Source organism: Dermacentor silvarum, chromosome 1, assembly GCF_013339745.2.
Source record: "Dermacentor silvarum isolate Dsil-2018 chromosome 1, BIME_Dsil_1.4, whole genome shotgun sequence".
NCBI classification, from domain to species: domain Eukaryota; kingdom Metazoa; phylum Arthropoda; class Arachnida; order Ixodida; family Ixodidae; genus Dermacentor; species Dermacentor silvarum.
The window spans coordinates 134,702,592-134,715,184 of record NC_051154.1 but is presented as its reverse complement, the minus strand read 5'-3'; the positions used below and the strand labels follow the sequence as shown (position 1 = coordinate 134,715,184).

Below are 12,593 nucleotides of genomic sequence, written 5' to 3'. Positions count from 1 at the left end.
GCAAAATCATCGTCTGTTTCTGTTCACGGAAACATGAGCCAAAACAGTGGCCTAGCGAGAACGTCATCATCTTGGTCCATGCAGGAGAGAAGGACGAAGAAGGAGAGGGAGTTCGCAGCGTCGCTGAAGGCACCGATTTGGATGACCGGTGCCCTCGGGAGACGCTGCCACTACTGGACGTTGCCCTGCCGTATCCAGTGGTGCCCCGGCCCGCACTCGTTCGCGAGCTGAGCCGGCAGCACGCTGAGCCGCATGTGCCGCGGGTGAACGTCTGTCCCCCGACGCCTCTTCACACGGAGCACGAGGAGCGGTAGGACTCCTTTAAGTTAGCCAAACGTGTTTCCGCGTAAACGCTCGCGGAGCGCACACTTGTCTCGCGCAGCCGCTGGAACAATGACCTCCTCAAGCTATGGAAGCGTTCCACGAGAATCCGCTTAAGGCGAGCGCCGGTATATTGACGTCGTTCGGTTTTTAAACTGTTTTCTCACAAAATGAAATTTCGCTTCGAACCTATTGCGCAGCCGGGAGGCTCTGTTTCTGGCCGACGCGCAGTGGGCAGAGCTTTTATTTGGTCTGTTCCACATCGTCTGCCATGGACGTTAGTGACGCTAACACTCTCACGGCTAGGTCTAGCACACATGCACAAATACCCGAGACAGGGGGACAGCTGCCACAATTGGTTGATCAGCTCAAGAGTCATGCGGAGGTTGCGAGCTAGACTCACACCGATGGCTAGTTGTCCTAAAGTCCATGTTAATTTTCTGTTTTTAGTTTTATGAAAATATTTATAAATTAGTAAAAAAAAAAGACAAGAAAAAAACCTACACAGTTGACTTCCCCTGTGCTTTCCTTAGCTTCGTTGTCTGTGACTTTCGTAAGGTTGTTACTAAAAATGACTTAATACGAAGAGTGCGGTGCCAAGGCCTTCCATGTCGTCATATAGGACACAATGCCTACAAGAGCGGTTGAAAAAGTGAAGCAAAAATTATAACGGGTACGAAGAAAAATATTTTCGAAATTTTAAAGTTAGCTTTACCACAATGCAAAATTTTCTTAGTAATGACAGCAGTGGGCCCATCATTGAAATGAAGGCTACGCGTACTTTAATTCAGATGCAACGCTGCATCTTTTTTTTTTCTATTGGATTTATTTCTTTAAATTTAAACTCGCCGCACTGCAGCTGGTAGCCAGCAGAATGCACGCCATCCGATTGCCGCTAGGCAAGTATTTCGGCCCCACACAAGGCAGCAGAAAGACTGAAGCTGTCTATAAGTAGAGTATTGTCTAGAATACGAGATAATATTTTCTCCCCTCTGACATTGCCGGCAGAAACAGAAAAAAAAAACGCGATCTGATGTTTGGCGAATTCGATTTTGCGCCCTCTACACGACGGGTGCAATATGTGCACCTACTCTGTGGTGGTCATCCCACCCTGAACCTTGTCTACACCTTAGTGAAATCTGGAATGGCTGGTAAGTATACTTCTGATGCACTCATATGAGTAGCTCTCATGGGAGCGTCGACAGCCTGATGGCCGTGAGTCTGCGTCGGCCATTCCCCGTGCGTATATATTGTGTGTTCTTACTTTTTCTTTTAAAGCTTGCTTCAAGCTGGGAGGCTCACATCTGTTCATGTGCTGAGATAATAAGTTATTTTTATTGACTCATCTTTCGGTAATGCACAGAGGGGAGAAAACTTGAAATCTAATAGTAGTGCGCGATGTGCGCTGTATTGTGTGGTAAGTGCGACGAAGTTTGGAAAGTTACGTCCTCGCGCAGAAAGTAGCTTACGGTAAGCTTGGACATTCTCCAACTAGTCAGCGAGCAGTGCCAGATGTTTCGTCGAGTTTCTTGACTTTTCGTAATAGATAATTCTGAAGTCTTGGTATGGTCTTGAGCACAGGTGTTTCGCTTCCAGAGTTAAGTCATATAGATTGTGATATAGTCATAGAGACTGTGAAGTGGCTAAAGCTCAGCAAGCAGGAAAAACTTCATCGGTTCAATGCCGAGGCGATGAGGGGGCACGGCTCCAAATTCCGTTGAGTGATCAGTGGTCTACATGACGGATACAGCAACTTGAAGACGCGGGTGCGTTTTCGGTAGGGGTGTGTGAATAGTGATTTTTGAGATCGAATCGAACAGCGAATCAAATATAGAATGAAGCGTTAATTAAAAGCATACATTCTGCATTTGAAGCAAACAAATAGTTTCTTCGCATCCACAGGGCTCTTCAGACAGTGCGAATGATCGCTGTACAGCCTGTAAAGTATGGCTACCTAAGTGACTTAGCTAGCCTGCTCCACTACGCAAGTTCTCATGTTTAATGTATACACTATGCCCGCAGGGTGATAAGTTACAGTACTTTTGCTCCAATTGCATGTCTAATTGGGCGCAGTTGGCATTCTGAAATATTCCAAAAGTATTCGAAAAATATTCGCACTTACGAATAGTGATTATTCGATTCGAAGCCTGAATCTAATAAAATACCATTCGATTCGTTATTCTAAGGTTTCGAATATTTGCACACCCCTAATTATCAGCGAGAAACCAGACGTCATTGGTCATCATACTCAGCTCTTCTCTTTCACCGTGCCCCCGAGTTTCTGTATCATGGGACAAGTGTATACGCTCAGGTGGTGATTTAACGTTTTCGAACGTAATTAGACTCGTGCCACACTTACCCGAAATAAGGACTAACTTTCACCCAGATGTCTGCATCTTGTCCTTCTCGGTAGTGAGAGATGCATGCACTCCTGGCTCACTTCTTTTGTTTACAGATTGTGCTCGCAGATCAACCCGACCGAATGAGTTCGGCACTTCGTCGTCGCTACAGGCAGGCCGGTGTTTCGTGGGCGGTGACGGTCACCTTACGGGGTTTTTGTGCCCTTTAATGGCAGAAGCAACTTCATATGAACAAATTAAGATTTCGGCATTATGTACATAAAAGAGAAAAACGCGGAGGCAAAATTACAGGCGTATAGCTTAATATCATTACAGTGACAATTAAAACCCTTCGAATTACCTAGTATTATTTATGGCCATAAAATGAAACATTTCTTTGCTGCTCGCTCACAACGTGACACTATTTATGCTGATAGAGTTAATTAAGCCATGTGACCATTGTACTTTGGCGTGATTACCACATGACCAAAGTCGTGTGCTTGCAATCGGATCAAGATCGCTAATATTTTTTTTTGTTTCAATATGATACTCTGTACTTAATAGCACAGTTTGCGGAGTGGGTTTATTAACATTTAGGTCAGCTGCTGCGTTTATCCACGCTCTGTGGAGCACATGGCCATGGTGGTCTCGTGAGCGTGCGAATCAATTTAACCGGTGAAAATAGCGTCCCGCTAACTCGTAAGTGTCGTCTGTCCTGTAGACGTTTCGAGTACCTATCCTTTACGAATAATCCTAAAGCTATCCCGTAGCTATCCCATGAGAGTTATTGCCATTAACGCTCAACCTCTTGCTATTATCTCAGTGATAGCAACCTAAGCACAGTCAGTAACGGTGGACTGACAGCGCAAATATTAGCGAATGAAATATGCTGCAGTGGCTGTGGTAGCAGTTGACCTTTCGTGGTCAGTAAAGTGCCTGAAAATGATTTTTTTTGCTGTGATTTCAGGAAGGCGCACGTTGAACGCGAGGACACAGATTCGTTGTGACCCAAGTCCTGCTGCTCCTCACGAGCCATACATGTGAAGCCAACATGTGTGTTTGTAATACCTGTATTTTACGTCTTTATACGAGTACATCTACCGGGTAACTTCCAGTCATTTTTGCGGACAATACGTATGCCTTCAAGAGAACAACACTGCTTTTGAACTCTTGTGTACAAGCTAATAAAAAGGAACATATTGCTGCTTGTAGGGTGGTTGATGTATTGCGATGGGAGGAGGCGGAGAAGATCACTGGAGCTCGCTCTCACATTGTCCAGCAGATGCCAAGGGCGTGTTCGAACATTGCGGATTTATTTTAACGACCTTTTGGTAATTTTCAAGCAGAGCTCATTTTAGCGAAATGGGGATGTGCAAGTTTGAATGGAAGCTTCCAGCAGCTGGGACGATGACTTCATATTTGAGTATTAACAGTTAGAAAGAAAGAACAGCGTGGAGGCAGGCTGCTTCCGCACACTGATGACTTTTTCGGGAAGAGCGTTCAATGCGCAGTTGAAACGCCGAGTTCAGAAAGTGTGAATGAAAGTGTCGATGTTGATTTTTTAGCTTTTGAACGTGAAGTACAATCTTTACTAGCATACCTGACACTATCATGCTGTGACATTTTCTTAAACAAGCAACAGAAAGTGCTCCGCAGATTTCGCACTCTGATCACAGCAGTGCCATGATCTTGTGTTGCTTATCTCTTGCTCCTTTTTCGACAAAATGGCAAGTTTCTCGACTAAAGAGCCCGCTATCCCAAAGTTATAAATAAAAACAAAGCAATAAAGCTGAAAAAAAATATTTGCCCTGGCTAATAAAGAAAAGAAAGCAACATAATACTAAAAACATTACGCAAAGTTGCAAATGTCTGCAGTCTCGAGCAAAAATTTTGGGACAGAGGCATCAGCGGGAAAATTGAAATTTCTTCTAGTACAGCTCTGGCAACGTAAAATTACTTCAATGCATTTCATTTCTCGATTACGCGCACGTAGCCTGTATCACTTACTTTCAGCCGACATGCCCAGGCTGAGAAGAAAGAGAATTTTTCCCTACACAATTGGTCTTTAAAGATTTTCTCACGACGGTACGTATCATGAGTACTGTATATACCCAACGCATGAACTGTGACCAATTATTATCCTCTAATATTGCACAAATATGTCAACAGCATTGTGCACAAGAAGTCACAGACATGGAAAGGTCATCATGACGTTACAGTGGCATTCAAAAATTCATCTGCCAAATAGTACAACACCAGTCCACAGGAAAACCACGCAAGGCTTTCAGAGCTCCTCTATTTTTATAGATAGGGGCAATACGAAGGTTGAAGCACTTTCCTTACCGATAAAGTACGCCTATCTAAGACGTCAAGACGAAACGAGGTGTGTATCGATGCCAGTAAAACTTCGGGCATTCGATGAACACGTGCTCTACAGAAGCGTTCAGGGGTCCGAGTGCAAGAGGGCCGTGTGGGCTAAATCAAGATATAGACTGTGCATAGATCTCGTTCTTATACCTCTGTCACACGAGCACGCAAAAACTCTTTTACGCAAGCGGTCTTTTACCAAGCTGAAAGACTTTTGAATGAAGAGGTGTTGCGCAGCAGACACACGGCGCCGACGATCTCCTTTTAGTGTTTCCTTCTGGACACACTACCGAAAGCGTGGCGCTTGCGTTCGAAACAATATCGGCAAAAAAAAAAAACTTATATATCTCGAAATATAAAGTGAAAAGTTATTGTTTACACGTTTTTCAAATAAATTGAACATAAGAAACGTTAATATAAAAATTTTGTGTAGTAGTTTAAAGAGCGTCAGCAAGTGACATCCCCAGCCCGTTCGACCAGCTTACGAGAGTACAGAAGACAATGAGCATTACTGGGTTTACTACACCTTCTGCGAGACATAAAATTTTTTTTTATGATGAGCCTGGGCGACGAAAAATTACGCATTTGGTTTTTTTAATATATGATAATTGCCGGTGCCCACTGGTTTTGAGGCTACTCCTTTTCGGCCGTAAAGGAGATCGGTGAGCTCCTCTTCCAGAAAAGACCGCTTCTGAAAAAGAGATCGCTCCCTGTCGTGTGTCTGCGGACGAAACTCTTTTTCGAGAGAAGTCTTTTTGCTCAAAAGAGTTTCGAGTGCCCGTGTCACAGGGGTATTACACGATGTTTGGTGAGAAACGTAACAAAATGTCTATGTCGTTCAAAAGAGACAATTTCGCCTGCTCATTGCATGAACCCCATGGCCCTTGATAATTGACGCCTCGGTCCATGCAGAGCTCGGAGCGTAGCGCCCGATAAAGATAACTCAATGAGTGCCTTTACACCTAAAGTATGCGCGAAGCAACCATTTTGTTCTCTGTGTCACTACTATTTCAATGTGACTAGCAATCCTCTTCAAACAGATCTGATGGCTGACACGGAATGCAAACATATGTATATGTCTTAAATTGCTTAACGAAGCGAGTGATTGTCATCCTGCCTTATATTTGCTTAGAGTTGCTCCAGAGCTGCTTTAGAGTTTGAGTACATCCCCCATTGTGACTGCGGGCTCTTTTGCCCATAAATCTTATAGTGTGCAGAATGCCAAAAAATTCTGCTGCTGTAGTTGATGTATTCGAGAGACAGATCACTATTCGTTATTTGATTGCGCTGTGGATGTAAAACCACTGAAGTGTCATCTATCGCTGACCTTTCTGTGAACAGAAACGTCTAGCTCTCCTTTAATCGATTAATATGTAAAATCGTCAGAAAATTTCCTTCCAATTGATAAGTTTAAATGTTGATTTCAGAGCGGGAAACTTGCAACATCACTGAAGGCATCGTTAGCCACTAAGCAGGATGATTTATGTCCGGTCGCAGAACAATATCCTCCTGAATTATGTAGTGCTTACATCGCATCGCAGGTGCTACCACACCTCTGCATGAGCTTGCGTCTTAGTGGATGATCCTCGTGTCACGATGACATACGGTGAAAATGACGTGTTGTTTCTTGAAGATCCTGAATAGGTGGTTACCTCGCTTCATGACAGCAAGAATGCTCAATGTTCAACGAGGCCCGTCAAGGCATATTCTGAGGCTCCTCACTGTTATGTTAGTTAATCGGTGTTCATTAAATTGGGGTAAATTATGTATATCAGATAAGGACCAGAGATTGACTTGACGAATAAGTGCGACATGTAGATTTATAAGAAATTCAGACCTATCGTCCCATTTCATACGTTGTAATGCACCAAAGCACATTCAAGATGATTTACAGTTTCATGAAGGGGAGATATCGGAGCATTACACGAGAGCGATATGTGAGGTATATATACCGATATATACCGGAAATGCATGATTTCTAACAATTGGAATAATGTTCAGGGCTCTTTGGAGCAAATACTGGCATTGAAGAATGCGGCCCACTTAGACTTGTGGTGACTGCCGACCTTGCATGAGGATGGGGCGGTGCGGTGTATAGGCAGGGGTTAGCAATGGCGTGACGAGCAGGACTGGATCTCGACGTGCGAGCGTCGCGTGATGCAACCACCGCCGAGCCGGTCAGCGCGAGCACGTCAGGCGTCGTCGCCAAGGAGCTCCACGTTTGAGCAACTGGAAATTCGGTCAGAGAGCGAGCCTGTATCAGGCTCGTGCAGGCATCAAGGCCACAGCAGAAGCTGCGTTGGTGTCCGCACAAAGGGTGGCCTGGTGCGGCCGGGCTGGCAGCCAAGCGTGACCGGTTGACGGTTCTCAAAGGGCCCGAACCGGGGCACCACTTTCCGCCATTGTGGCTCCGCCCTCGCGCAGTCGTCGTAGCCCTGCGTGCCGGCGACACTGGCGAGTGGCCCTGCGGCGAACGCGTTATCGCCGGCCCGAAACTCACTCCCAAGCGGAACCGATCTAATCTGTCACGCGTCGTGCGCGCACTTCGAGGAGCTATGGAATGCAAATGCGGTTTCCCTCATGAGGAACCGTTTGAGCGTGGAGGCTGCGTTGTTTCCGGAGGTGCCTTAAAACAAAGCCAATGGCCGCGAAAGAACAGCTTGCTGACTGCCGCATGTGACAAAGGTTCTTGGTGGCGCCGCCTTTTTTCTGCTGCTCTGTCTCACGCGCGCTTGCTCATCGCGGTTCTTTGTCGCCGGTAATATCAGCAAGGAAGCAGCGTATGAACCTACAACTCCAAAATCAGAGGGCCCGAATGTACCTGGCAATAGAAATGAGTGATAGGGAGAGGCTCAGCTTTGCCGCGACGTCGGAAGCTCGTGTCTATATATTATAATATTCGGTTGCGTCGGACTTTCAATGAGATGTTCAACAACATGCTATCCTATCTTGGCGTACAGTGAATGTTTCCTCTTGTGATCTGTGTTATTTTCTGAATAAGTAGTATCTAGAGAAAAAGCGGGGGGAGTGTGTGGCCTTATCGAAGTAAATAGAGAACGGGGGAGGGGAGTGAGAAGGGGAACACAGTGGTTGACGGGTGCTTTTACTGTATGCTCTAAGACAGGCCTCACTGCACACTAAATTTGGTCGCTGCACGAATTTTCTGCGCAACCGTGATACCAAGACCAAGTCATGCGTCAAAGAAGGGCCGACATGTCTCGGTGAGGCACTGTGTGACAGCACTGTATCAAATTTCGCGTGCACCAGTTCCCATAGAACTTCATTTGCGGCGCTTCAAGGGAGCAGCCATCTTTTGTCAGGAACTGCGGGAACTGGCGGAAAGAATTAAAGAAGAACCGCGATAACAGTAAGTCTGTTATTATGGCACGTTTGCCACCAGTGTTCGCTCGCTAAGGCTTTGTCGTCAGCTGCACTGTCATTAAATTGGTAGGCCATTGAGGGCTGCACCGACAGCTGGCGACTGGAGCCGAGAATAAGTACGCTTGCTCTAAACGGGTGGCCGAGAGTAACAAATTCTGGTCAATAAAGCAGACCATCTGCAACGCTCTCTGTGCCTGTAATACAAGCGCTTTAAAAACTGATCACTGCGTTGTCGATGCAGTTTGGAGGCTCGGATTGCCTAGGAGCATTTGGAGTTAACACCTGACACTAAACAGGGCTGTAGTAAAATCATATCGATATGATGAAAGCAGCTGACTACAGCTAGTAATTGCTTTTATATATTTTTATTTTGTTTTAACAGCGGAGCTGTTTAAGCCAGCCGTAAGTCCGTGATGCGTCAGAAAAAATGTGAGCCGATCCTGGCGATGGTGCAGAAAGGGTCCAAGCGCAATGGCACATACCGCTGTGAACTAGCGAAGATGAGCCTGGCTAAGTCTAGCTAAGCATGGTTGGGACTACTTAAGCTTAGTCAGTCATCGATAGCCAATCAATAGCCAATCAATACCTAATCAATAATCGATTAATAATAAATTAATTCCGAAAAATGCTGGGGATGACTTGGTTGTGCATAGCCTAGCCCAAATACGTGGCCAATACCTTGCGATAGCCAATCGATAGCCAATCAATACAGCTGTGCACGTCAAAATCTTCCTTAATTCAAGCTTTAAATATTTAATCCTAACTTCAACGCAGTTTGTACGTGAAGAAAAAAGACTGCCTTCGCTCAATTACCTTCAACGACGTTTATATAGTTTCGTTCTCACCCTGGGAATTATTTTCCTCTGATTGGCCGCATGTGCAAGGAAGCACAAAATTTAATTTCCCCGCAGCCTATGTACAGGGTGATGATAATGCACAGAAGCACCAAATGCAAATTTCATTCGTTATAGCATAGCATTATAGGCGAGATTCACCCACTTTCAAAGTATTCAACTGTACTTACATTATTCATAAGCTAAGCTTAGAGCGATGTGTGAATTTCTATGTCCGATGGTGATATATAGGAAACAAACCATTTAATAATACTGCATTTTATTCATTTTCTTTGTGGACTCACAGCTTAGTGACTAAGTGTACCATACGGACAACCGCATTTTTTTTTTTTGCGGCACGAGCATCAAGTGACACTCTTGTTTCTTGTGCAGGACTTCCGGTTCACCTCCCGAGACGACCGGGGACGAAATTCAAAATAAATCAGAAGAAAAAAGAAAAACAATAGTACAGTATAAAATGCATGGGTTTCATGATGGAGATGATGTCAGAGCATAAGCTTAGTTACAAATTGAGGTACTGAATTGTTTGGAATAATTAGAATTAATTAGAAATCACTGATTTCCGGGGACGAAATTCAAAATAAATCAGAAAAAATAGAAAAAATGGTACAGTACAAAATTCATGGGTTTCATTATAGATATGATAGCATAGCATAAGTTTAGTTACGAGTTGATTCACTGAAGTGTCTGGAATAATTAGAATTATTTAGAAATCACTGATTACTACACACCAAAGCACAGAATCTTAGACTTTGGAGACCTGCCACGTGAGCACGACTTTGGCGAAATTCCTGGAAACCCGGAAGTAGAAAGCGAAAGTAATGACGTCACTAATGACATCACACACAAGAAGGTGGCGTGGTATTTCACCGGCTAATTAATGAAAAACAGTTGCCTGGCATAGACTGAACACCTAGCAGAGCGGATGTGACGTCACTCCCTACTCTCTCGCTTCTCTCCCGGCGCGCACGTTCTCGCTCGCTCACTCGCTTGCTCGCAATAGCTGCGCGCGCGAGCTCGTTACATGCTCTGACATCAGCACCGATGACGACGCGTAAGTTGCGCTTCGTGCGCCGCTCGCTAGGGGGCTACACCCCACCAGGTGGCACGCGCTGCGCTTTCTCCTCGCCCTCACTCGCTCCTCGGCCGCATATCATGCCAGGGGAAAGACGTTCGCTCGCTCGCTCCTCCCGAGTTTAGTTCCTGCGTTGCGTTCGCCATGGAGGTGCTCGACGAGGAAGCCGCCGGGCCAAGCACAACCTACCCACAAGAAGAAGACCTACAGACGATGGTTGTTTGTGTCTGTGTCGTTATTTCAAAACATACCCACACAAAGTTAAACTAAAGAACACCAACACTCAGGTGCGAGTGTCACTAAGAGACACCTAAGTCAAAGATTAGGGTCACCTACCGTTTTTTTAATGCGATAGCATTATAAGTGGATTTTACCCACTTGGTAGGTATCACGTTCTTCTAAGAAAAAATATGGACTTGATCCCGAAGGCAATGTAGTATAACACAACGTTTCAAAGCACTATCCGCCATGGTGGAAGAATGCCAGGAACTGGCATGGGACGCACGCACCTGACGTTTCAAAGAGCGACTTTGGTACGAGTGAAGCATGCGTGAGATCGCGGCCTAATCGTTAGAGCATTGGGCTGCTGTGCTGGAAGACAGAGGTTTGATCCCACCATCGGTCACGTATTTCTTTGTAGACCTGCCGTGGTGCACGTAGTGGTATTGGCGTTACGCTGCTAAGCCCGAGGACGCGGGATCGGCCGCATTTCGATGGTGGCGAAATGCCAAAACCCCGTGTACGGTGCATTGGGCGCACGGTAAAAATACCCAAGTGGTCGAAATTAATCTGGAGTCCCCCACTACGGCGTGCATCATAATCCTATCGTGGTTTTGGCACGTAAGACCCCAGAATTTAAATAATTGCCTTTATAGCATTATAGGTAGACTATATCGAGGTATGTTTAGGTATTATAGGTAGAAAGAAATATCGAGGTATGTTTAGCATGCTCGAGCGCATCCCAGTCTGCACGAAATGGGAAGTTTGTGAGAGATTCGAGGTATAGAAACGTCACTTTGATAAATGAGAGCGTGCAAGGTTCCCCTTGACGTGCGCGCAATTGGTGAGACATCGGTGAGACGCTTCTCTTAAATTGTGACGCGAATGTTTTACTGTAGCTGTACCCTACGCGTCTACAAAATTTACCCGAACCGTTTCAGGGACCCTTTAAGAAGTTACAGACTTGTAGATGTTACAGAAAAAAGGTAACCCATTACAAGTACAATTACTTCATTCAGAAATGAAATCGATTACAGTTATGAATGACTGGCTTACGAAAATAATTGAAGAAGTTCTCAGGATTAATTGATTACTTTTACGTTACTTTCGTTCAAATTTTTTTTAACATTGCACAGATACAGTAATCAGAACGAGCTGGCCTGGAACATTCAGTGCGTCCTCTGCAGCCCTTACAACATTGCTTACCTGTACTGACAATGAATTTAAAAAAATTTCATGGGTCATGTTCCTTCGTTTTTGTCATGAATACATCAGCACGGAGAATGAAAACTCGCTCGATGTGCGCGACGGGGATTGGGCGGTACAATAACGAATGTGCATCTTGCGCACAAGATTGTCGTTACTCAGCATCTGGGTCCTCTGTGAAGTGCAGCGCTGAATTGTTTAATTGTCGCTGGGACTTGAAGAAGATGCTCTCGGCTGGGCCAGCGAAAAGCTGTAAATGTTGTCCGTAGGTGATCTGCTGGCTTTAACGTCCTGAGTGGTCATCGCTTAGTGAGACATACCTGCACCGGTTTAATTCGTCGACCAACATCTGGTGCAGCCAGGCCCGTATCCAGGAATTCTTTTCAGGGGGGGGGGGGGGGGAGGCACTTGCCTCCCCTTGACTATTTGAGAGAGAACCTCTCTTTCTACGTGTGTAAATTTTTTTTATTAGCTTTCTGTCTCCCCTCACCCCTTCCGCAGTGCAGGGTAGCAAACTGGATATCAACCTTCCGGTTAACCTCCCTGCCTTTCCCATCTTATATATATATATATATATATATATATATATATATATATATATATATATATATATATATATATATATATATATATATCACCTATTTTTCAGTAATTATTTCGGTAAAAATCGCAGTATGTATATTATGTGACTTTTGAAATACTATTTTATTAATAGTTTTGTGTTTTTAGTTTTGAGATGAATCTTCCTAATAGTATAATATTTTTATACGGACGAGTCGTTTCAATAGATTTCATTAATAAAAATAAAACAGCGTTACTCAGACCCAAAAA

At 44.7% G+C, this 12,593-nt stretch overlaps 1 protein-coding gene across 1 annotated transcript in view; it reads left to right on the top strand.

Moving 5' to 3' along the window:
* Nucleotides 1-314, top strand: part of LOC119461085 (transmembrane channel-like protein) — an 86,394-nt gene extending 86,080 nt beyond the window's left edge. The window contains exon 22 of the mRNA XM_049669307.1: nt 85-314. Within this exon, the coding sequence (XP_049525264.1) occupies nt 85-314 (230 nt within the window). The remainder of the gene's footprint in view (nt 1-84) is intronic.
* The last annotated feature ends 12,279 nt before the right edge of the window (nt 315-12,593 follow it).